The 25,921-nt window shown below is 36.8% G+C and overlaps 2 protein-coding genes across 7 annotated transcripts in view; one reads left to right on the top strand and one right to left on the bottom strand.

Annotated features, from left to right (window-relative positions):
* Positions 1–25,921, bottom strand: part of NRIP1 (nuclear receptor interacting protein 1) — an 895,475-nt gene that overhangs the window by 368,350 nt on the left and 501,204 nt on the right. The gene's annotated exons all lie outside the window — the stretch shown is intronic.
* The window catches only part of USP25 (ubiquitin specific peptidase 25), a 92,369-nt gene that overhangs the window by 62,679 nt on the left and 3,769 nt on the right, over positions 1–25,921 (top strand). Inside the window, exons 11-23 of one of the 3 annotated variants that reach the window (XM_049824890.1) lie at positions 1,057–1,184; positions 1,935–2,030; positions 2,321–2,482; positions 4,308–4,516; positions 5,140–5,210; positions 8,914–9,142; positions 10,491–10,688; positions 12,191–12,330; positions 15,084–15,197; positions 17,065–17,160; positions 20,626–20,804; positions 21,639–21,717; positions 23,551–23,630. In XM_049824890.1, the coding sequence (XP_049680847.1) occupies positions 1,057–1,184; positions 1,935–2,030; positions 2,321–2,482; positions 4,308–4,516; positions 5,140–5,210; positions 8,914–9,142; positions 10,491–10,688; positions 12,191–12,330; positions 15,084–15,197; positions 17,065–17,160; positions 20,626–20,804; positions 21,639–21,717; positions 23,551–23,630 (1,781 nt within the window). The remainder of the gene's footprint in view (positions 1–1,056; positions 1,185–1,934; positions 2,031–2,320; positions 2,483–4,307; positions 4,517–5,139; positions 5,211–8,913; positions 9,143–10,490; positions 10,689–12,190; positions 12,331–15,083; positions 15,198–17,064; positions 17,161–20,625; positions 20,805–21,638; positions 21,718–23,550; positions 23,631–25,921) is intronic. The other 2 variants (XM_049824888.1, XM_049824889.1) reach the window with 2 other exon arrangements.

A 25,921-nucleotide genomic window follows, 5' to 3' on the forward strand; every position in this document is an offset into this window, starting at 1 on the left:
CTGGGCAAGGGGAGAAGAGAGGAAACATTGCACTGAGATGTGGAGTAATGAGAACCTAGACCTGAATTTTAGCCATTAGCACAGGAAGAAAAGTCTGTCTTGAAAGTATTGTGTGAAAAGACTATTCAAGGCATTTGGCTGGATAGGAGAACTTGAAGTGAGCCCCGAGTCAAATGCTACATCTGGACTATAGGCATTGACGTCAGAAATATGTGGCAACTGTGTCTGCAGTAATCAGGGAAGCTTCAATTGATGGTTAGACATCCAAAACGTTATTAAATGGATAGACCATCGGGTTTATGTTGTAGTCTGGGGAGAAAAAAGGGACTCTAATGCTGGAATCAGAGCTGAATTTGTCTTGTAGATGAGAAATGAAGTATGTGAGGAAAGAAATATGGACTAAGAATAGACCTCTACTGAATACTCAGAAAACTGGGATGGGGTGATGCTAACATGGGTTGGTCCACGGACAGATTATCAGTGATTAGAGACATGAGCCAAGACTTCAGGAGAGGTTGTTAGTATGGAGATTTCCAGAAAAAGTATTCACCTTGTCTGACCCAGCCCAGAGTACTCATTGATCCTGCTTCGGAGGAGGTCATTCGAAACATTGGGTGATATCAGGTGAATGGAAGGGTCAGAAACTTGAGTCTGAGGGAACTAGGAAGAAGAGCACTTGATACAGTGTAAACAACCCTTTCAGTGGTATTGGAGAGTTCAAAGAGAACAGGACAGTTGGCAAGGCAGGCAGGTTCAAGTGTAGGCCACTTTTAGTGTGAGGGAGACAAATGTGAAAATAAGCAGCCTTCCGGCCTTCTCTGCTTTAACACAGGTAGTGATAGATGAGTTGAAAAGCTCTGATGCGGCATGGGTGACGAATGGTGTCTGTTTACACTGAAGGGGCAAGATGGGAACTTTGGAAAGCTTATGCTGATCCACCCTCTAGAACCAATTTCTCCCATAGCTATGTCAGTCTGCAGGTATTGTACCATTATTATTAAAGTTCTGTTATTGGAAGGTATTCATTGTGGGGTTTTCTGTTTTTCTTTTGTTCAGCACTGGTTCACTGAGCTTCCTCCTGTCTTAACTTTTGAGCTATCAAGATTTGAGTTTAATCAGGCTTTGGGGAGACCAGAGAAGATACACAACAAATTAGAATTTCCTCCAATTTTGTATCTGGACAGGTACAGTACAATATTATCAACAAAGTCTTAGTATGAATATAAATTAAATCTCATGAGTTTGGTAAAGTTGCTGGTGCATCTTATACTAGCTTAAATCGCAGTACATTTCTGTTCCAGCTAGACAAATTAAAATTTTCATGGGTTTCATCTGTTTCAGAAAATACACATAGATAACAATTTAAGACATACTGCTCCTTCGGGCTAAGACCTGCTTGCACTTCAGTCTTTAATTTATTGCTAGGTAGTTGGGTACACAGGCAAAATACTCTGAAAAATCACTGTTTATGAGCCCATTTGGGAAACAGTCAGATATTTCATGGTGTTCCAGATGAACTGCATGGCTTGAAGAGGATTCTCAGCAGCAGTATATGGTGTTTATGTGTAGAGGTGAAATACCATGATGATTTTCAGTTAGATGCTGAATGTTACTTGTGAGCCTAAATAATGAAACAGGAGTACAGCTATGTGGTTGCTACTTAAACCACTTAATTTAGAAGCTTTCTAATACATGTTTGTCATCCATGGTATGAACAGACCTTTTGACACTGGGGAAAAAAGCATCCTCTGACTGTTGTGGGAGGGGAGCTTAATGGGTTTACCACTTTCTTCTCAGTTCTGTTTTATTGCTTAGTATGTTGTAGGTTTTAGAGGGCATGAGTTTTCATTAGCGGTATGGCTGATGGGTACAGATCTCAGTTTGTGTTGGGATGCTATGGGCTGACACCTCTTTTTAAATTTCATATTTTACAGGTATATGCACAAAAACAGAGAAATAACAAGAATTAAACGGGATGAAATCAAGAGACTCAAAGAGTACCTCACAGTTTTACAACAGAGATTAGAACGGTACTATAGATAACTGTAAATGCAAATAATATTACAGGCTACATAGAATAACTCCTTTCAGCTGTACACTTTGTGTGTAGTCATTTGCTCTAGATTTCTCTTGTGTATCTCTTCTTTCACTGTTTTCCTTGGAAACTGTACAAGTGTGATAATTCTGATGCATGAAACATGCTAGGAAATGCTTGCTTTATTTAAATGCAGTCAAGCAGAAATAAATCTTTTTTTTTTTTTTTTTTTTTTTTTTTTTAAAATATGTGAGTCATGGCATTAATACATTTTATGGTTAACAGATATTTAAGCTATGGTTCTGGTCCTAAACGATTCCCCTTGGTAGATGTCCTGCAGTATGCCTTGGAGTTTGCCTCCAGCAAGCCGGTATGCACATCTCCTGTTGATGACCTGGGTGCTAGTGCCCCTGCCAGTAGCACGCTGCCGGCCCAGACCTTGCCCAGGTAAGGGCTGCCTCCTGCTCTCCCAAGGTGAGACGCCAGTCATCACCTCAGTGCAAACCTGGCCGCTGAGAGAGAGGGGACGGGAGTTTAACTGCTTTCTGCACCAGCTTAATACAACTAGGTATCTCCTAAGGGGTATAGCATAAAGTTTCTCCTAGAAGTATTTTTCAGCATGACACACTTAGACTTAAATTAATAAACCAAAATGTTATTAATCTGGGTTTGTCTCATGCACTTATAAAAATGTCCTTAGGTGGAGAACTACCATTTTCAAACAAAGTATGGTTCCACCTACAGTTCCAAATAGACACGTTATCTGGTGAGGTCACTGCTTCCCAACTGTATTGTTTAAAAATCTGAATTTGGGAAGCATGTATGTACTGCAGAGCTTCAAGGTTTCTGGTGTACAATTTATACATTAATTTTTGCCTGGGAGTTAGGCTTCTTTTCTGCTTTGCAGCTTTCAATTCTAACAGTTTGTCAGGAACCTAATAGTCTGACTTTTTAAATACAGAGTAGCCAAAGTATCAGGGAGTTAAATGTCCAATAATATTGTTTTTCTCATTATTGAAGCTAGTAACTATTAGTAACAGTTAATAGAGTATAACTTAGGATAGGACTTGGCTAGGTGGACGCTAACAGTTTATAACAGAGCTTTTTATATTGCATTTGGAAAGTGGGGTTGTAGGTTCTGGTCCGGTCAAGATGGTTAACTGTGTAGTTCAGAGAAGTGAAGTAAATGAATCTAAAAAGCCTTTAAAATATTTCGGATGTTTTACTGATATAATGCCAGTAGGAATTGTGATGATTGATAAGAGAAGACAAACTTTTAAAAGCTACCACCGCTTGCATGAAATACACTATCAGAAGTAACATAGTTTGTTCAAATGCCTATATAGGAAGTTTGTTCTGTAAAAATGTAAATATTATGACTTTTTTGTCAATCTGTAGAAACACAACAGCATGTTATGTGGAGTGCCGTCGTCAGCACTTAATGTTCTCGGAACTTTCTAAACTGCCAAAAAATCCAGGTTCCTCAGGCTGTATCATGATGCTGTACACAAAGTGAAAAGTCAGTGGCTTGCTAGAAAGATCTTTAGATTCCTGTTATGCATATGGTTACATATAGGTGGTCTTGTTGATGGCAAGAGAAAAATCTGTAACAGGTTCTCATTTTTAATATTGTGCTGCTCTTGTAAAATTCTAAGCTAGCTGCTTTGCTCTTTGAGTTAGAAGGCTTGTTTGGAACAAGTTTAGATGGTTTGGTGCTAAATTTCCAGTGTGCTGTAAATATCAGAGGTCTCTACATTGTTGCTGTTCAATTAACACAAGTTGTAGGTAGGCAATAGGAAAAGGAAAGTCTTCTAGGCAGAAGACATGTGAAGAAGTTGTTAAACAGAGCACTTGCGTTTATTGGATTTTATGGTCCATGGGCCATAAGACAACTGCTGTGTTTTTTCTCCCAGCAGTTTGGCAGTAAATGTTTCAAACCACAGTGATTACTTGCATGATGTTATTTGAAAGCGTTGAATAGCGTTTCAGGTAAGGCAAACTGTGGTTTGACTGATTCAATCCAATTTAGATTCCTTTATCTTTGGTGATGGCAGCCAGAGTTGTTGTTATACTAACATGTAGTACATCACAGTTTTCAGAATTTACATACTAATTCCATACTGATATTGTAGGAACCTTTCCTGGATTGCACTTTAGGAAATTACCTTTAAAATTTCTGGTTCCAGATGAAAAGCTTAATTTTTATGGTGTAGCATTTAGTTTGTATACATGATGATTCAATTTTTGTATTTCATGTTTTGAATGAATGCAGCACAGTAGAGCAGCAGGGGCCTTCATCTTCAGATGTTCCAAGCACATCTCCTGTACAAAGATCAGTAATACATAAACCATTCACACAATCACGAATTCCTCCTGATCTGCCAATGCATCCGGCACCAAGGCACATCACTGAGGAGGAGCTGTCTGTCCTAGAAGGCTGTTTGCATCGCTGGAGGACTGAAGTAGAGAATGACACTAGAGGTAATGCCACAAGCTGGGGAATTTGCTGTTGGAAAAGATTTGTGGAAGTGGGGGAAATCGCCTTAATGTACACATGTGTGTTGAGTTGCTTGTTTCGTACTTCTAAACTTATTTCTAGCACATAGGAAGGGAAGTCGGTTAAGAGATTGCAGTAGACTGGAGGTATATAAACTGAAGATGCAAACTGGGCATTGAGTGAAGCATCCATGGGTGTTTCAACACAGGTTTCTCATCTGTACCTGATGTTGGGGGGAGTAGAGTGAAACAGAGGTGGGATCCACACCAAAGGACGTCTTTGCAGATGTGTCGGAGCTGTCAGTGTGATAGTGGCTGGGCCCATGCTGTGACTTGGTGCTCTGCAGGGGAGTTTAGGGTGACCCCTTCCATAGGGGAAAATTCAGCAAATTTCTGAGCAAGCACTTTTTGAAGTGGCTAGAGCTTATGGTCTGTTCCCTTGCTCTGAGGGAAACGAGAAGTAGTTGTTCCAGCAGGGGTGGGCTCCGTTGAGCTCTAGGAAACAAGCAGTGGTGTATCACGGATCACACTCTGCTTTAATATAGATGTAGCCATGTGCAATTATGCAGCCTTATGGAAGAGAGCTTCTGTTTTTATTTTTCTTTTAGATTTACAAGAAAGTATATCTAGAATACATCGGACAATTGAATTGATGTACTCTGACAAAACAATGGTCCAAGTAAGTACAATTTCTGCATGAGAATTCAAAATAGATCCTTTTTGTCACTTTAATAAAAGTTCTTAGATGCTTGAAAATATAGCAAGTATACAACAATATATATAGTGGTTTGAGAAATTTCATTGGAAAGTCATAATGGGTTTCGCAAGCCTTTTAGTTGTGCAGTCAGGTGAAAGACAGTTACAATATTTTACCGTGGCATACTTAAGTTTAAGCAACTTAGTGATGAAAAGCCCAAATATGTTCTATCTCTGATTGACTTTTTTGACTTGAATGCAGAACTTCAGTTTTTGTATAACACAATAAAATTTCCTCACCCTGATTTGACCATATAACTAGGTAATCTTATGACTTTAAGGTGGCAAAGCATTAGACACAAGAAACTATTATTTTTATATTTTGATGCTTATTGCTATTGTGTATTGCAACTTCCATACTAATACTTGGGAATTCAAGGCTCCTGATTTTAATACGTAGTTAATAATGCCAGTAGGGGGTTTTTTTGTCGTCATTGTTATGGTTTTTTGTTGTTTTTATTATATATATATTTTAAAAAAAAAACTCTGTCTAGATTTAGTATCAGTCATAACCTTGACTATTAGTCTAAGCTGCCTTTTAGGGAGATTCTCATGCTGTGTAATCTGAACAGCATTTTTAGAATGCTTTACTATGGAGCAGTGGATCCTCTGGTATTTCTTATGTTCACATACTCATGTTCGCCCACTTCAACAGGTTTTAAGGTTAAGGATTACTTCCTCTGTTACTTTCTGTTAGTAAAGAGAACTATTTTCCTTCCAAGTAAGATCTGTTCAGCTTACAGTTTTCCTTGAGGTACGTTTTCACTTTGTACATGGCTTGTAACAGTTCTTGGCAGCTGGACTCTGATGTTAAGGATTTCAGGCAGACTTGCATAGATGGCTTGCTTTAAGCTTGCTACTGGTAGGCATATTTTTTTTTCTTAATACTTGTGTTGTAACAGGAAGGCTACAGGCTACATGTTATCTAACAGTAAAATGAAGCAATTTGGTGATCTTGCATCCAAATAGCCTGTGTTGGCTTAGGTGTTATAGGAAGAAATACCTCTGGGTGGCAAAGATACTAGTCAGCAATCATTACAACGGAAAAAGGACGTTACTTAGTAAAACATGTTGTCCTAGTGCAGATTTGTATAATGTAGGCTAAAATTATTTTGTTTGTTTTGAACCAGAATTCCAGAAATGGATGGAGGACAATAAAGATGGTATATAGGTTTGTAGAGGGTGTTCCTGTGCCATGCCTGAAGGTAGTGGTGTGTTTTAAGTGATTGTTGGGGAACAAATAGGTACTGAACCCATCTGAGATCACAGTGGGAGTGAAGGCTGCCCTTCTGCAGCTCAGCTGGTTTTGTCCCTATAGGTGTTTTGGCCCAATAGGAAGGAGACAGGTGCACATAGCTGTCTGCTTTCCCCTGCTTACCTCTGTCTGCATCTGGGTGATTGGATTAGTGTTGCCCCAGTCTCTGGAACCAGTTTCACAGTATTGATGTTTTCCTCTGAATGATACAATTGTAAGACTGAAAGCTTTTCTCTTGTGAGTTGATAAGGTCTGGGTACATAAAACTAGATTTTTTTTTTAAGGAAAACATGTTATATTTGCAGGATATTTCCTAGTGTGTGTATGAACTATTTAAGAAGCTCTTCATCTTCTTGTGTCCTCTTTGATTCTAAGGAAACCACAGTTGTCGTATGAAATATATTCCCGAAATTCTTATTTTGTCTCATCCTCCTGAATGAATAGATTTCATCAGCTGCTTATTTGATTATTTCCCTCCTCCTGTGAACTTGCTGTGGGGAAGTGTGACGCACCTGTTTTTCCTGTGAGAATTCATCTTTGATGTATATTCTTTGATATATCTGTTCTCTAGCTACATGTGACGAGGCCAGTGAAGCTCCTTTTCTGTTTCATGAGTAGTAAGTGTAAGCTAAAGAAGTTTAGTGCCAACTATTTACTTGTTGTGTTGCCCTGTACTGTTAATTACTGTTGATATAATGGCTTATTGCAAGAGATGCCTGTCAGCACTGAGCTTGCCTGTCCCCCAGTCACAGACCTCTGTGGGGAACCTTCCTGGAAACCCAACATGGATGACTGACAGCTGGTTCTCCAGAGCTGGAGGAAAGGGTAGGGGCCCTCAAGCTGACCCACTTAGCATGGTTTTAAGTAGAATGATTTAAATTCATCTGGAATTTTAATGCTCTAATTTAGGGTCAGGAGATTTTATTGTCGATGTCTAAAGAGTCTTCACTTACTACTTTTTTTTTTTTTTTTTTTTTTTTTAAATCAGGATCTGCATATATTTCTGTGAATATGCATGGGCTTGCAATCATTTTAAGAATGCTTTCACACTGTTTTGATAACAGATGTTAAAAACCCCAGAGCATTCAGATTTAAGGAGGAGTTAGGATTTCTCGTGTTTGGGAGATTTACAGTGCAGTTTGGTCTCTGTGATGACAGACTGTTTGATTCCAGCTGCTGTGCAGTCAGTGAGATTTTCAGTTCAAGCGGAGTTGCATAAATGTCCAGCACTTGCATATAGCCTGGAAGAGAACAATCAGGTCAAGAATAATTTCAAGGAGTTTCTCAAATCATAGTTACATATGTATTTACAGTTACTGATTGTTGTGGTGCTCAAATGATATTTGCAACAAATATTTAGTACACCTTGTGTTAAATAGACCATTTATCTACAGTCCAGACTGTGACACCAGTAAAAGATGGTTTCAGGTTTTTCATCCTAGCTGAGCTGTTATCGTTCAGGCATACAGTGCATGGCAGGGAAGATCAGTTTTCCCTTTCATGTTGCATTTGCTGTTTCAGCAGGTTAAAATGAGCTGATCACCAAGATGCTTTTAAAAGACTTCTAAGTAAGGAAGGACTCATTCATTCTGTTTCTCTCTCTCTCTCCCCCCTTAGGATTTCCAACTATTTGTGTAGAAACTAAGTTTTCCATTCTACTTACTTGTCAGTGAACATATGTAACCTGGGATACTGTTTACCTTGGTCCTAGAAACCAATTATCCTCCTTCTCTGCCTCAGGAGGAAGAGAGGACCTCTTCATGTGTTCCATGCTTCTTTTAGCAATGCTTTTACTGATGTGTTTAAAAAACTGGAAAACAATTGTATTCCTATTCTACTGGAAGAATTTTTCTTTGGGTAATGGAAATATTAAACTCCCAGATATTCCTTTAAATAAACTCTCTTCCTGGCACATAGAAAGAAGAGTTTATTACCTTGAATTTGCATATGCCTTTCCAGACTTCAGGGCAAGTTTACCAGGTCAGAACTGGAGCAAATATGAGACACTAAAGGCTGACATATTTGAAGGTGTTTTGTAGATGCAAGGAAAGTGGGAATATTAAGGAATTAAGAAAAGAGGATGCCTGTCAGGAAAGACAGCAGAGTAGACATTTATGCTATATACTCACTAATGCTTTTAAGATCTCTTGTAACTAGTAGTGGTAAGTAAAATAGTTCAAAGTCTTTTTGCTTAGTGGGTTGCTAGTTTTACCCCCCCCCCCCCCCCCCGTGTCCTGTTTTGATCCTGTTTGATTTTATTTTTGTTACTTTTATTTAATGTAGCTATTATTGCTGGCAGATAGTAGGAGCTAAATGCTGGCAAGGAGAGTTTGACATTTTGGGTTTTTTGTTTTGTTTTTGTTTTTATAAGGTTCCTTATAGGTTGCATGCTGTGCTAGTTCATGAAGGTCAAGCTAATGCAGGACACTACTGGGCATATATTTATGACCACCACCAGAACAGATGGATGAAATACAATGATATTTCTGTGACAAAGTCAACTTGGGAAGAGTTGGAACGGGACTCTTTTGGTGGTTACAGGAATGCCAGTGCATACTGTTTAATGTATATCAACGATAAGGAACAATACTTGATACAAGGTAATGTTATGGATATGTTTTCTGCATGACATAGAACAGCAGAATATATTGATAAAGTGAGCTTCTTTCAGATGTACTTCCAAATTTTTGAAATGGTTTTCATAATTATTCAAAGTTCTACTTATGCTCATAACTGTCAGTCAGATTGGTTTTGTAGGTAGAACAATTGCTCTTCAACTTTTAGGTTAATAAAGGTAATGCCAGTGTTTCAGCATTATTAAGAGAGCAAAATAAACTAAGTTTGCTAATTTGTAAACATTTTTAGCCAAGTGATCGCATGTTCAGAATTTTGGAGATGATATGTCACTGAACATTAGAACAGAAATATGGGAATACAGAAATGAGCCTCTTAACGTTAGAATCCTCAGAATTCTGAACTTTACTGGAGCATGGAAACTTGAAGCTTTATGCAGTATATTGAAATATGAATAACTTAGCCTTACCAACCACACATTAAACCGAAGTAATACATGGTTCAGGAATTTTTTTTTCACAATGTAGTAGTACGTTATACTACAGGCTTATGCAGAAGTGTTTGAAGAGAGGGCAAAGAACCCTTAGCATGAGTTTTGTGAGGCCTGATAATGATGGCTAGGGAGCTGACTGTGAAAATGACCAGAGATTTGGTAACAGGTGGTGGAAAATTTTCATGTTCCTGCCTTTTCATAGGACATAAAGCTAGAGTGCACATTTGTTCAGTTTTTAAATAAGAACCAATATTAACCTTGACACTTCTGAATTGCCGGATTAGTAGTAGACTTGCAGCCATCGGTTTATGGGCCTTGTAGGGTGGCTGTGCCACTCTAAGTCTGAGGCCTGCTTGCTGTGGGATAATTACAGATGATTGATCCTCTAGGATCTAGGTTACTCTTGCAGAGACCATTCTCAAAGCAAAAAGGAAGGTTACTCAATGTAGGTGGTGTTCTTATCAGTTGACTTTCCAAATCACTGTAGGCTCACTCTTCTTCCCCTTTTTTGCTGGGAAGTTGAGTTGTGGCCAGCTCTGTGTGGCAGTAATGCAATCAAGCTATGGTTGTGTTTTTGTGACTTTTTTTCTGGATGTTCACAATTATAGCGTGCTCATGGCTCAAAAAGCTCATCTTTCAAAATGGCAATAATCTGATGGTGTCCAAAAATGTATAATCCAAAGACAGTAAGACCAGTAGCCATACATGTTAGTAGCAGAGGAGTGCCTGACAGATAATAAACCCAGTTAAAAGTAACATAGTTTGGGGGTTTTGGTGCTGTACTGTATGTTTCCAGTAATTCACTTGAGGAAACTTGTTGAACATGCTTTCTTTTCCCCTATTCTTTCTTTTTCTGAAATTTATATTTCATGTCACTGCAGAGGAGTTTAACAAAGAAACAGGACAGATCCTTGTTGGAATGGACACACTACCCTCTGATCTAAGGGATTACGTTAAGGAAGACAATAAACGTTTTGAAAAAGAACTTGAAGAATGGGATGCAGAACTTGCTCAGAAGGCACAGCAGGAGAAATTATTATCTCAGATACCCAGGGCACCAGCACCCTCACCTGCTCCAGGTTAGCTGCTACTACCTGTTTGTAAAAGGAGTAGAACCAAAAATCACTGCATTTTATATGTATTTTTTTGCAGCTTAAGAAAGGAAGAAAAAGTTAATTTGTGTAACCTTGAATTATAACTATTTACTTGACCAAGGTAACTGTACTTGAAGTTTAGTCTAGGGTTTGGTGTTTATTTTTTTTGTTTTGGTTTGGTTTTTCATTTTATTTTTTCTTTAAAGAAAAAAATTATTTGTGGTTCTTCTGCCTTTTCCCTCCCAGTTGTGCTTAGCTTTTACTAATTTATTTCCACCACCGCCCCCCCCGGAAACTTTGACCTTTTAAGATAGGTAATTATTAACAGGTCTCACCAGTCTGTTATGAGAATTTATTAGTCCATAAGTGATGTATATTCTTTTCAGAGTAATTGAGTAGAAGACCTACCTTCTTATTTTAAATTAGGACAGAATTTAGATCTGAAGAGAAGAATAATTTATTTTGTGTGATGTATTGAATAGAGTTAGCAATAGTAGGGCACACTTAAGAAATTACTGTGTAAAAATAAGGGTGTTAAAACTGTGGAAAAGGCTCTGAACAACAGTGAGGCCAATGCTGTTATGTGAACCTACCTTATAAAGACCACTGGCAGTTTGACTATAAAACATATGCCTGCTTTAACACAGAAGAACCTGTCAGGTTTAGGTTACATTCACCTTCTGCTCCATTGCAGAAGGCTGTATGTACATTATGTGAAAGATGACATGATGGATTTGTGTAGTGAGACTGCTGTACAGGTGTTCTTATTGCTGTATTTGTCATTAAGACTGAGCATATATTTCTCATAACTATCTATGACTACAAATTGAATGTAAAAAGTGCAGTGACTTAATGACTTTTCTCTTTTTGTAAACTCTGTGGACAACGACTTCATCTTTTACGCGTTTTGACTTCAAACACTTTGAGACTGGTTTTAGGTTTTTTTTATAGTAATGGAAAATACTAAATGAATGTTATATTTGTCTTCCAATATTTGCTTTCATCATGTAAGGAATATAAGAAACTGTATATGCTAATCACTTTTATTGCCCTTAGGTAGGGGAGACTTTGAGATTTTTCTTTAAGTCAGAAGAATATAATGTGTTGATTATTTTGCAAAGTAAAAATACATCTGGCTGTAGGTCATTCCATATATTGGGTCTGTATCCCACAGAAGGTCCAAGTAGAATCTCATCTTTGTTCTCAATCATCCCCTGTAAGATTGATGAACACCCCTCACTCAAGAGCCTTAGACAGGACAGGTCTGTTGTTCCTAATAAAAAATCATGGGTCCATTTATATGAAAGTGTTCAAAATTACCTGAGACACAGACTGGTATAAAGTCGTATTTGTGAATGGTGGGACCTACCCAGCATTTTCTGGGTGGGTTACCTTATCTATGAGACAGTGATCCAAATAAAACTAATCAATTCAAAATTCGTGCTTATGTTAACACACAAAATTGTTATCTTATTTCTGTCACTAAGTTCAAGCAGGAGAACCAGAATATTTAGAGCAGCCATCAAGAACTGATATTTCAAAGCACTTAAAAGAAGATTCTGTACAAGCAATCAATAAAGCTTTAGCTGAACAAGAAGATAGAGGTCCAGAAGCTATAATGGATACGGTGAGGACATTTTGAAGCTTGAAATACTTCTTTTGCTTTTATCTTGCTAGTGGAAATGATATAATAGCTGATAAACAGGGGTGTGTGTGGAAACTTTGAACTGAAAATTGCTGTTTCTTCAGGGACTGTCCAACACTGAAGTCCGTCCAGAAAGTGTGTACTACAGTAATGGGTGTAGTAGAAGAAAAATACTAAGATAGGTGTCCTCTATGTGATTAAAGTACTTGTCAAAATTACAGCATATTGTTCAAATGACAGTCATGTGTTTGTGCCCACCATCTTTTTAAAATGTTACATGGTTCCATTTATTTTTGAGGAGTAAACATTGACGTTCCATGTAAAGGACTTGAAAAATACTGCTTTAAACCTTGAGGTTTTTGTCTGAGAAATGTAAGATTATAATTGGGTTCCCTTGAAAGACCTATGGAAGTTAAAGTAGCTTTCAAAAATAAGGGGGTTTTCAATAGTATCCTGTAGCTTCAATTGAAATTCACAACTTTATGAACATTATTTTTTGTGATTCATCAGATGTTACATAATTATCTTAAAATGGTTATAAGAATTAGTGTTGGGTGATTCTGTTTTCACTTCATACAACAAATACTAGGAGGAATTTGAAATTAACTACTTCATGAGTTATTAATGAAACTAATATTTAACAGTTTTTTTCTTTCAGCAAGTATTTTTTTTTTGCTTCCCTATAAGTATATCGATAAATGACCAAGATAATGGCTACAAGAGCAAGTGCCTTTAAAGCAATATATGCATCTGTCTGGGAACCATCTCTGTAAGGATAAAACATACGAAATGTACAGTATAGCTTCCTTAGGCACCCGTAGTAACCACTAGAGATATGAACAGTTTAGATATGTGCAAAATTTGAAGCATGCTTCCCAAGTTCAGGTATGAATCCTTATTAAACAAAAGCAGTCTAGCCCCAGGTATCTTCAGAGCCAACAGGAAGGTCCTTGTAAAGCCTTTGAAAATGATGTGACAACTTGACTCCTACCTCTGATGTGTTTTCCATCCCTCTGTCCTGTGGTGTTGGGAGAGCAGAGAAGCATGCCTTCTCTGCTAAACTGAAATCAAAGCCAACAGGCAAACTAATCTAGCCCTGGATGAAATGCTCTACTACTAATGCTTTAGGCTACTGCATATCTTTTGAGTTCTCGGAACACAGAATAGCTTAGGGGGAGCCTGTGTAATACAAGTTACTTGCAGCTGAAGGGGTAGCTATGAAGAGAGCAAACCCACAATAAAATGTCTTGCATGTTACTGTCCTCTTTCTAGGGTCTGTAGCCATCCATCCTGGTGGGATGTGGAAGAATCTTACAGACTTGATTCCACTGATGAAGTATTTTAGTTTAGGCTAGGGACACTTTGCACGGCAATCAGCCTTAGGACTTCACAAGACTGTGGTTGAGGAGCCACATGGGGAACATCGTGATAGGCTTAATAAGGCAGATGCAGGTTGTCTTATTCCAGTATTTTCACTGCATTGTTCTGCAACGAGGTGGATGGCTCTTTAAAAATAAAACCAAAAAAACCCAAACCATGTAAACTCTTTTATTTAGAAACAAATGTATTTCAGCTGTTAGAATCTAAAGCCAATTTCTAGCTAGTCTGAAGGTGCTCTGTTAATGTTTAAAATCTGCTGTCTGTATACCCAAATTTAACTTAACCAGAATTGTGCTTCCCTTCTCAGTGTATCAGCATGCTTTTTAATTATTCTACGTGCATATATACATTCTGACATGCAGGCATATATTCCTTTCCTCCACTTTTTGTTTGTCCATTTTAAAAGAAGGAAAGCCAATATCAGAACATGTAACAAACAGGATTGTAGGTTAGTTACCACATGATCGTTTGTGTCCATTTTGTGCCCTTTTGTCCTTTTTTCTGCCCTCTGATTACAAGTCTTCCTTTGTATTTATACAGTATTGAGTGTAAATAGATACTATGTATGTTTCTGGAATCTTAGTTAAAAAATGAGACTATTGTAATAGTTGCAGAACAAGTAGCGTGGCACTCCATGGTTGCTTAGATTAGAGTCAAGGTTTAAGTTCTTCAAATGTTGTAAACTGGCTATTATACAATGATAGACCATAGGAGCTGAGATTTGTCTCTGTTGTTTAAAACTTACTTTAACATAGCAAGAATTCCAGTTACTAGCGTAATCTTCCCCTGATTTTTCTGTCTAATTACTCTTCTAAATAAACCTTTTGAATGTAATGCACCTTTACATATTCTTTCAAATATCTTGATTGCTAAAGGCTTCTTTGCATTTTTTTTTTTTCTTTTTTCCCCAGAGCATCAGGAAATGTTAGCCTTTGGATTGTTTGCCATCCCTTAGTATGAATTCATCAGATACTTCAGATATATTTACTGATTTTTTGGTGAAATGTATGAAAAGGACTGGTAGTTCACAGACTTATACTTTAACAACTGCCTTAAATTTATAATGGATGTTAGGGTTGCAATACTGGCATGCTAACCTGTAAAGGTGTAGTGAATAAAGAAAAAATGAAATCTTTTTAGTAATTATGGCTTAATTTTGAAATGTACTGTTTGCAAAATTAAGAAACTAAGTAATTAGAGAATTTAAATGATATTTATAATTTTTTTTCAGAACTTCAGCAGTGCACATCATTTTACTTGATCAGCCTGTCAGTTTGCGTCTCTGTAATTTTCTTTATTTTCTGATCATATTTTTTTTTCCCCACACACATACTGATAATGGTTTTCTTCTGCAGAGCTCTGATAATGCCCCAGCTCAACCAGCTCCTAACCAGCGAGTTGTAGAGGTGGCGATTCCTGATGTAGGGACTTTTGTGATTGAGTCAGAGGAGGGGGGTTATGACGATGAGGTACATTCGATTGCAGTTGTGTGCACCGCTCCTCCTCGGTGCTTTCAATTTTTGGCATGTTTGCACATCGTGACACCTAACAGACTTCTGTGAGACTAAACGCTTAGCAATTTGTAACCTTAACAATGTCTTAATTTGTAATGAAAGGAAAGCACTAGCTACTCTAATTGGGCATGTTTTGCATGGTACCATTTACACTGGAGGTATATCTGTCTTTTTAGTTGTGGAAGTTGAATGTTTGTGTTAGGCCAGATAGCCTTTGAAATGCTGGTGATAAACTGTGGGCTACTACATTATTTAAAAAGTGACAGGGTAGTGAGTGATGTTCTCAATGTTTGTGCTTTCTTGTCAGTCCAATAAAGCTAATGTTCAAGTCTGATCCCTTATTTGCCAAGGTTAAGCTTTTCAGACTTTAAGGATTAAATTATCCATGGAAATAACCTGAAACTGATATGGCTGGTGGAGCTGACTGTCAAAATTTAAGGAAAAAAAGAGAAAAAAAAAAAAATCTTAGTTCCTTTTTTCCCAATTCAGACTCAGGGTGGTGCGTGTACCTGGTACTACTTGAGGAACAGATGAGGCCCATGTTATCGTGAGAGATGTTGTATTCTGCTGCCCTATTTTAGCAGCAGAAAGCAACACTGCCAGGTCATCAGACTGTCCTGCCTTGACACTGCTTTCTCCGTGTTTGTTTTGGTTGGGCATAGCGTTGGTGCACCCCATATTCTCAGGCATCTGAGCATGTGTTCTTGGTGGGCTATGGGGACTTTTGCTTCCCTAGAAAAATGGATATTTCAGGTATTCTGCCTTGTCATTGTGATCAGTTCTAACTGGGAGTATGGGATGGGGAATAAAATGAATTAATTGACATTGTTACACTGAGTTTAGCTTCTCACAGATGTGTAGTCTCCACCTTTAACGACAGGAGGATTTAGCCGAATGACCTGGTTTTTGTTGGCTTTTTTTCTTTTCCACTGTTGTCCCCATGCCATTGTCTTTCTAGAGGATGATAGCTTTCTTCCCTATTTCCTTGTTCCTTTTGTAAGTGTATTCACTTTTTTTTTAATGTTGTTCTTACGCGTGGGGAAACTCTTCCAGAGACTGTGGGGTTCTTAATCTTTGGTTGCTGTGCCAGTTGCTGTGCCAGCTATACCTTGGGCAGGGAGAGAAGGGAGTATTTTTCTTTGCTCACAGATAACAAAGGGGAAAGGCCTTTCTGAGTAACCTAGATGTATCAAATTGTTTGTGTACAACTGATGTGAGTAGCTGTGAGATGTGTGTCTTATGTTTGGCTTTGTGTTTGTTAAATGTTTTGGGTTTGATTTTTAAGAATTTGTCTGCAAATGCTTAAGGGACCAATTGCATTTGCAGCAATGGGTCCCTTATCTTGATGTTGAAATATGCATAAAATACAGGCAGTATAGTTTACTACGCTTTTAGTATAGTATATATGAAGTGTGATTGGGTGATTTTTCTAGTTAAAACGTTTTTTTTTTTAAATCCTTTGGTGGCCATGGGTAGCACTCATTCAGTATGAAGCTTCTGATGGATACTAATGCTGAACAATGCATGTTCCTTTCCTGGGAAGTTTTGACCATGTAACTTTTAAATTGTATTTGACACAGTTCTTCAATTTATTTTTTTTTTTTTGTAAGCTCTCTTTAATCATATGTTGTTACAGTAAAAATATATACACATGCCATGACTGATTTGCAGAATATGCACACCAGATCTGTAATGAAATGTGCCATTTCAGTGTATGCATGCATTAAGTTGCATTTTATCTTGCATGAGACTAAAAGCATATTGAGTTTGGTCATTAAAATATTAATCATTCAAAACTTTTACCTTAAATCCCTTGTGGCAGGTCATGCTGACCCCGAACATGCAAGGTATTATCATGGCTATAGGTAAAGCCAGGAGTGTTTATGACAGGTGTGGGCCAGAAGCAGGGTTCTTTAAGGTATAACTAACATTTTCAACTTTTTCTCCTCTGACTTTTCTTGTTGGATATGCCTTCTTCCTCCACCCTTTGATCCATATTAAGACTGTTCCAGTGTTTATACATACTCTTCTAAGATATCAGTCCTCCATTTAGAAATTCGTTCCTTGAAAAAGACAGCTATTTCCCTGTTGATTCAGTGTTGATACACTGCCGTGAAATCAGTAGCTTTATATAACTTTCTGCATTTTAGCTTTCTAATAATAGTAGCAAGTAACATGAAACCTAGATATTCAATAAGAATATGGTTTTGGTTTTTTTCCCCTGTTAGTAACAAAAAAAATGCCTTCCCTAGAATTTTTTAGGACATCATTTTCACCCAGGGATATCAGTGTTTAGTCATTTGTTTATTTCAAAGAGATGTTCTTGTTTTGTACTCCTTAAAAGATTTTTAGTAAATCTAAATTACTTTCTTTTGTGTAACTGCATGGATGTCAATGCTATTTATTTATGCAGTGTTTTATTACTGGGAATTAGACATTAGGCTTTTTGTGGTTTCAACATGATACTAGATTTAGAATGTGTTAGTTGTCTTAAATACACAAACTTCTGAGCATTTTTAGCTCATGATCTTTTGAATTTTTAGGGTATTAGAAAGGGAATTACTTTGACGTGATGTAAAATCCTTTCACATGTGATCTGGAGAGGGGGAAGAAGTTTCTTTGTTGTTGAGTAGCAGTCTGTTTTCTTCTTAATTGTTATGGTGTAGGTGCACTAGAAGAAATTGTAAAAACCAAAAGAAACGAAAAAATCCCAAACAAACAACAGCCAAACAAAAACCAAACAAAACTCCACCACCAAAAAATTCTCCAACCTCTTAGTAAGGAAACTGAAGTCTTACGGATTGGTTGGTTTGTCTGTTTGTGTGGGTTTTGTAATGGATACTTAGAGAAGTGTTGTGACCATAACACTTGTTTGCAGGGCTGTCTCTGTTAGCCATGCCTGCCCTCAGGGAATGGAGAGACTCCTGCTATAGCTTCTGTTTAGTGAAATAGATTTGGTTTGGGATTTAGTGCTGGAGTGTTTTGGTTTTGGTTTTTTTCAAATTTCTTACTTAGTGAAAAGATGTCAATCTCTCTCTTTTTTTTTTTTTTATAAGTTGGAAAAATTCCTCATTTGATCAAATCAAACTCTTTACCAGAAAGTTTAATTATACCTAATTATTTTTTTAATATAAAGGGTGTTTTGATAATTTTAAAACAGAAATGCAGTTAAAAATAAAACTGTACTTAGTGCTTCAGAGTTACCAAAACAACGTTCAGTTGAAATGTTCTTTGGTCTTTAATTTTGAATGCTTAAACATTTTCACGAGGGACAGAATTTGTCTTTGGATGAGAAAATGTTCTGACACTAAGTTGTTGGAGAGTAGAAAAGTTTCCTTACTCATTTTTCTGTTGAATCATGTTTGCAATAACTTGGAAGAAGTGGAGCATGCCTCATTTTTGAGGAATACATTAGTATGAACGTATGCAGATGAAGTGGTCCTGCTTAGTAACAAAATTTGTATTTTGAAACGTATCAGATGAAATCTCATGTTACTCCATAAACTTATTGTAAAAGCTTCTGTGATATTTTTTAATACTGTCATAGTCTGAATTTCTTCATGTTTACAGAAAATTGTGGTTTTTTTCTATGATGTCTTTGTTTTAGTGTAACCCAGCTAAAATCTATTTGATTTGAGTCATTGTTACTGCAAAGGTTTCACTCCCCCTTTAGATCTCAGGCTTGAGACGTGACTAATAGAAACCTGTTAGGATGTTTCTTGGTCAATGACCTTTTCCAATCATCCTTCTTTAAACTTTGTAGACAGTTCCTTGCAGAATGTTTGCCTACAGATCTTTATATAACATTCTCAGTGAGAAAATGGAAGCACGTAATACTTTTTTCTACTGTCCCTTTTTCCTGTATTCTGTGTAAAGAAATAGTGTTATTTTTTCATTATACATAGGATTTCTGAATCTGTAGTATACCATTTTATTTTATTTAAATATGTATATAAAATATAGGGTTTGTGTTGCATTTTTTTCCTACTTCTAAGTAATTCTCTGAAAAAAATTAAATGTCAAATAGCAATTGCTTTTTGTTTCTGGCCTACCCCAATAAACAGGGTTTAACTGCATAGTTATCCATGTTGGGTTTCTAATGGTCGAACTTCTTCTGATGTAAGACAATAGAAACTCTGTCTGTGGCTTTTGATATTTATAATCGATTTTCCCAAACTTCCTTTTTAATGATAGTGCATATGATAAGTATTTAAAAATACTGATGCAGAACTTTATTTTAGGTTTTAAAAGTTCTCCACAGGCTCTGTGTTAAAGCCTGTCTGAATAGTGTCCTACCCACGTGTTTAGTCTTGAAATAAAATGTGTATTAGTCGAGGATGGGAGCCCAAATTTCTGATAGTTAAACATCAAGAAGTTACCTGCTACTGCCAGGTATTTCAACTTAAAGGAATTTGAAATATTGAACAGGCTATTTTTCTGCCTGCTTTGGAGCTTTATTTTGTGCATATGTTGTATTGAAACATTGCTAATGTGTGAAGCTACTGTATTAAGTCATTTGTTTCAAATTGGCATTTAGTGTTAGCAAACAATCTGATCATCTCCCTGTTTTGAGAGATAAATTATGGAACATATTAACATTTGTCACCATTTTTCTAATTATTTTTCTTGTTGCTCATGTTCATGCTGTATAGTTTCAGTGAATAAAAATCTAATGAACGTAACAGATGATGTTCGTTAAAATCTAATGTGCTGGCAAAGCTGGAAGAGTAAATGCTTCTGATGACCTCTAAAGTCAATGTAAAATATTCAGTGAGGACTCTGTCCTGCCCTATAGGAGACTAACACTATTTGTATTGAAGTATTATTTTCCTTAGAAATACTACAATTTGATTTTTGTTGAAAAACATTTTCCATTTTCACTTAGTGTTCATGAAACTTTCTGTAGAATTTGTTTTATTCATGTATTTGTTTTCTAATGATGTATTAGAGGTGCCTTTTTTACCTTATGAGATTTTAGAAGACTCCTTTACTTAAAGTGTCTGAAATCTTATACTGCTTTTGGACTGTAAATGCTTAAAGAAGCCTCTCTAGGGACTGGACAAACCTTTTCTCAGGGAGATGTAACACAGGATTGGAGCTGCTTTTGAAGTAAAGGTTCTCCTGGGATTTTGGCAGGCTTAGTTGGGGAGAGGCAGGAACAACTTTACCATTTGTCTGAGGTTTTTTGTGGTTTTTTTTTGTTTGTTTGTTTGTTTTTCTTTTTTAAACATAGTTCAGACTTGTTAGAAGGGTGGACTATGGAATTGTTAAAGAATTATTTTGTAGACAAAAGTCCATGGGACATGAATTATCCTATTACTACCTGTGACATTTAAGAGTTAAAAGCCAGAAAAAGTAATGTATATTTTTTAAAATTATTTAGGCAATTAAATTGGAATACACGCGTTTGCTAAAATTAGCCCAGGAAGATCCACCACCTGAATGTGATTACCGTTTGCGTCATGCAATTGTTTACTTCATCCAAAACCAGGCACCAAAGAAGATAATTGAGAGAACATTATTGGAACAGTTTGGAGATCACAATCTTAGCTTTGATGAAAGGTAATAACATCTGCATGTCTCATTTCCTGTGCTCATGAATGTTCTCTGATGTGTGGAGATGCCCCTTCATATTCAGATTGTGCATGTAATAGAGGGAAGGCTAATGTGTTTGTTTGGCTTCACCTTCTAGTTAATAGCTTGCAAGTAAAAAAAAAAAAAAAAAAAAACCAAAAAAACCCCCTTTATAAAAATCTCTATAAAGAGTAAACAAGAACTTGGGTTTCTATTGGTATGAAATAAGGAGAAATGCTCAGTGTTGTTCATAATTTTGCACATAGGTTTCTGTACCTGCTTTCAAAACACTGTGTAAGGCTGTGCAATTTGCATTACTTCACTGCCCTGAAAGCCAGCAGTAGACAGCAAAACCTTACAAGCTAGATAGACATTGTCTTGCTTTCAAGTAAGTTATCTCTTTTCCACTCAAAACTCCATATATTTACTTATTTAAATAATTAAATAAATTGGCAGGTAAAGAACGTTAGTCTGATTTCTGTGTAGTGAATAATCCTCTAAAGTTACTTTTGCAAAATAAATATTGGGGGGTTTCAAGCCAACTGAACTTTAAATTAAAAAGAAAGACTAAGCAATGTGGCAATGTAGCAAAATAAAAAGAGTAATTCTTAAATTGCACAGGCCCCCATCACATATACTTCAAAAGTATGCCCTCTCCTGCTGATTATGCCATGCATAAGAAAAAGCACATTTTCCACTGTGTTTTCATGCTGTTTTGCATAAGGCTGTAGCTTATACTGTTTGAGGCTGCTATCTTTGTATGAATAATATTCTTTGCGAATTTCCACTAATATTCCATGATTTTTTGTTGCTTTTTGTAAGGTGCCGTAACATAATGAAGGTTGCTCAAGCTAAACTTGAAATGATAAAGCCAGATGAAGTAAACATGGAGGAATATGAGGTCAGTGGTTTTTATGCTTTGCATTAAATTGTAATGTGAAATAGTTATCAGTAAGCTGAATTTTATCTACATAAATTTCTTCTTGTCTTACACTGAGAAGTTAAAACTGGTTGTTGAAAGACTGTTTATTTGTAGGAAGGGTGTTCTGATCAGTTGATCTAAAGCTGGTTTTTTCCACATTTGTAATTCCAATGACTTGAGCCATAAATAAATGTCAAGTTTGAGTCTGTCCTTTACTACTTAATGTGTCTTGACGTCACTAATAATTTATCACCGTACGAGCCAACTGGCTTTCTCTAGTCAGAAACAGCTAGCAGTGAAGGAGTGAGAGTGCTCTAAGCCCAGCATTTTGAGAGTCAGGTCACAGGCAGTCACACTTGTGCTTTTCCTCTGTCTGCCTGCAGCCATTCCCATTTTTTTACAAGCACCAGATTCTTTTGTTTGCTGAAACCATACATAACCAGTTTATGCATTTAATTTTTCCTTCTGTGCTATTTAGAAAAACTTGGAAAGAAAAAAAAAAGCCTATCTCGGATAATAAATCATAGTGACTAACATTTGCCAAAATAATTCATGTCATATTTAAAGCTGAGTCTGTAGCTGGCCTTACAGCATCAGTTTCAACTCTCCATAATACTCTTCATTAAGGCCTCTTAACAGTGGATATTTATGTCCTAGGCAGATTCCAGTGCACCACTTATATCTCATCATTGTGCTATTAGGTCCAAACAGTTTGGTCAGGAGGACTATGGGAGTAATCTATCCCTTAACAAACCAAATGAAAAATATTTACTTGTCATTTCTCGTTACTGAGTTCAGGACCTACAGTAGATGCTACTACATTACAATGTACCCTCCCTACCCTGTGAGGGGTAGGGACGCTCACAGTGGGATTTCTGTTGCATTTTTTAGGCTGTGCAAGGCTCAATATCTTACCATTTGCTGAATGGCATTGCACAGGTAGAATAAACAATTCTGGACTTAGCTTTAAGAATGAGAGAGTGGGGGTGTCTTTATTTCCCTGCAGATACGTGCCACTTTTTTAGCTCCTGAGGCAGATAGCTGGTCGTTTCTCCAAAGATTGTATCAATATTTGTCCTGTATAGTAAGCTGGTATTTCATGGACCCTTTCTCATGCTCTTTGTGTTGAATCTGTACGTGGCTATGTATTATGGTTTGCTGTCCCCTATTTTATCTTTAATGAGCAATTGAAAGTTGGCTACTAACCAACTGCAGTAAAAGTGTCTTTCTCACTTCGAGCATTTACCTGTAAAGTGTACCACTAGTCACTTTGTATAAATCGTGATGCAGTAAGATAAATGTTTTGCTGCAATATAAACAACTCCACAGTCTGAATTGCATTTGATTTTTTGTCACTTCCCATGTAAAGTGCTCGAGCTTTTTCTATGTCATTCTTACATTGAAAATTAAGCTTAATGTTTAGTGTATGAGAAGCTTTCTAACACTTTCTGAGTAAACAACTGAGTGAAGGAAGAAAAAAAAGGCTATTAGCTTCTCAACTCTTAAGAAGAAAAAGGGTATCTCTCATAATTCTGACTGTGTTTCTCCAAAGATGCTTTGTGTTCCTTTCAAATGGTAATACATTTGGTAAAAATAATGCTATCTAGAAATATTTTAGATACTTAAGAAACTTTCTTTTTATTGAGGGAGGGGGGATTCAGGCAGACTTTTCACACATACAAACTTACTAGGGGTTCTTAGCACTAACTGTGAGTATTCAATGCTAAGTAAAGTGTGTGGTTTAAAAAAAAAATAAAAAAATTGTATTTCATGTTTGTGGATGAAATTCTATATACCCTTTCTTATATGCAGAGATGGCATCAAGACTATAGAAATTTCAGGGAAACAACCATGTTTCTCATGGTAGGATTGGAGTTTTTCCAAAAAAAGAGGTAAGTGGTTGCATACAAATCAAATTTAGTAGAGCGATTTGAAGGCGAAATGTAATATTGATAAGTAAAGCTATTTTTTTAAATTAAGAATTGTTTTAAAGTGTTATTCATTCAAGTTAAGTATTTATTCGATCCATTAATATCTTCAGTCTTACATTTACCTCAAAGTTTCAAGCAACTTCTGTTCTTAATCTCCATTTCCAATCTCTTGTCAAGCCACGGACTCTTTTCAGAGCACCCTCCACATGTACCCGTGTTCCTCCTTCTCTCCTACTCTTGAGTGCTCTGGATATAAAAATCTTTCCTCTCTGGCACCACATGCACATACATTTATCTGCTTTCATCAGCAATCACAATTATTCAAGTCCCTGTCTTATCTGTATTGGGTCTTCCCAAAGAAGCAAAGTTTTGCCTTCTGCATTGTCTGAGCCAAAATTCCACACGTGATGGGCTTTAAAGGTCAGGAAAAAAGAACATTCTTGAGGAAAACTATAATGCATAACTATTGTAGTTGTAGCTAATTCTTCTTAGCTCCGTGAGGCAGTGGTGATTCTTTTGCTTCTCTTTTTGAACCAAGTCAGGAATTGTGGCTATGTAAGATGGGTGACATTTATTTACTTAATGCACTACAGCTAAAATTTATTCTCTGATCTACTACATGGAACAAGGATGGTGATTACAGTATAAATGCCTCAAAGCATTCTGCAGAACAGTCTGAAACAGAATTGTTCAAAAGTACCTCCTCGTCTCATGCCCAGCCAAAGGAATGAAATGATTAGCTGCAAAATATCCAGTGGCTGACACTGGTGGTGTGAAAATTGAGCACATGATACAAACTTTTGATGGTCAAAACAATTCTGTAGTCAATCACTGATTATTTTTTTTTTCGTATAACACAGTAGGTAGAGGAATTGTAGTGGGAATCAAACTTAATTTATTTTCTGTATGTTTTGTAATAAATTGCTTCATATTTCTCTTTCTTGTCTTGTATGCTCCCAAAAAAGAAAGGCCCCAGGCAAACCAGGAAGATTGATTGGAATAGACATTGGCTTGTCTTTGCAACAAGCTATGTCTTTGTACAGTAGTCTTGGTTTGTCTTCTGGTTCCTAGCATGTAATAAATAGTACATTGATTAATAATCTAAATTTCAATATGCTACGCTTTGTCAGTCTTAAACAGCTTAAGTACAAAGGTTGGTCAGAAGATTACCGGGCTTATTTGAAAAATAAACACTCCGGTACTGCTTGATCCCTTAAGGAGGCAAAAATGTCTCAGGTGTTTTTGTGACATATAGGAACCCTCCTTGTTAGCCCAGACTTCATGCACGCTTTAAGCATGTAGGCAGGAACGGAAGATCTTCAAGTTCCTTGGCACTGGGACTCCAGGATGGCACCTTTGACTGTAAAATACCAGTCTTTTCACTAATCTGCTTCTTAACATAATATATTCTGATTATGCCAGGGGGAGGGAGGGAAGCACAGGTTTCTGCTTTGTGCTGAACAGTGTTTTTTATATAGTTTTCCATTATTTGCATTAACTTGGAGAATTAGCATGAGGCATTTGTTACCAAACATCTTCGTAATTTAGAAAAAAAGGCTCTAATGACCAGTCTTAAACTCTGATATTTGTCAGAAATAATAAAGTATATGGTATTATCAGACTCATCTAACATCCAAAGAAGTGTAGTATTCATTCCCTTTGGCAAGAAATGAAATTTCATAAACGCTTCAAGAGGTATTTAATACGAAGACAATAAGACTAGAGTTAAGCATGCTTAGAGGGTGGGTGAGGATCTGGGTATCCATTGACCTCTCTGAAGCCATCTATGGCAATTACGAACCCATGTGTCAGCTACAGGTTCCCAAAGGACTGAGATATTTACTGCGGTTCACGTCTTGTACACTCCAGAGGGCAGTAGTACCATCTTTATTCTGAAAAAGAGACTAAATTGATGAACACTTCCAGTACCCTTATTAACACTGAAATCATAAAAATGTAACTTTAAATATATTTATGAAAATATAGACTTTCACAATTGAAATACGACCTTCAATAACAGGACTGTTTTGAGGCTTTTTTTCAGAAAATCATCTCCCCCAGTGGACCAACTTTTCTTAGTTTTAATAACACTAATTGATACCTAGCAGCACTCAATCTCTAGATGGCGGCAAAAATTGGCCTTTATCCAGGTGGTCTCTGATACACTGTGTTGAACAAACACAAAATCAACATTAAAGATGTAGTTTGGTTGTATCTTTTTCATGCCTAGTTTTAGTATTCACTCAGTAATA

The sequence above is a fragment of the Accipiter gentilis genome, chromosome 21 (genome assembly GCF_929443795.1).
Source record: "Accipiter gentilis chromosome 21, bAccGen1.1, whole genome shotgun sequence".
Taxonomy (NCBI): domain Eukaryota; kingdom Metazoa; phylum Chordata; class Aves; order Accipitriformes; family Accipitridae; genus Astur; species Astur gentilis.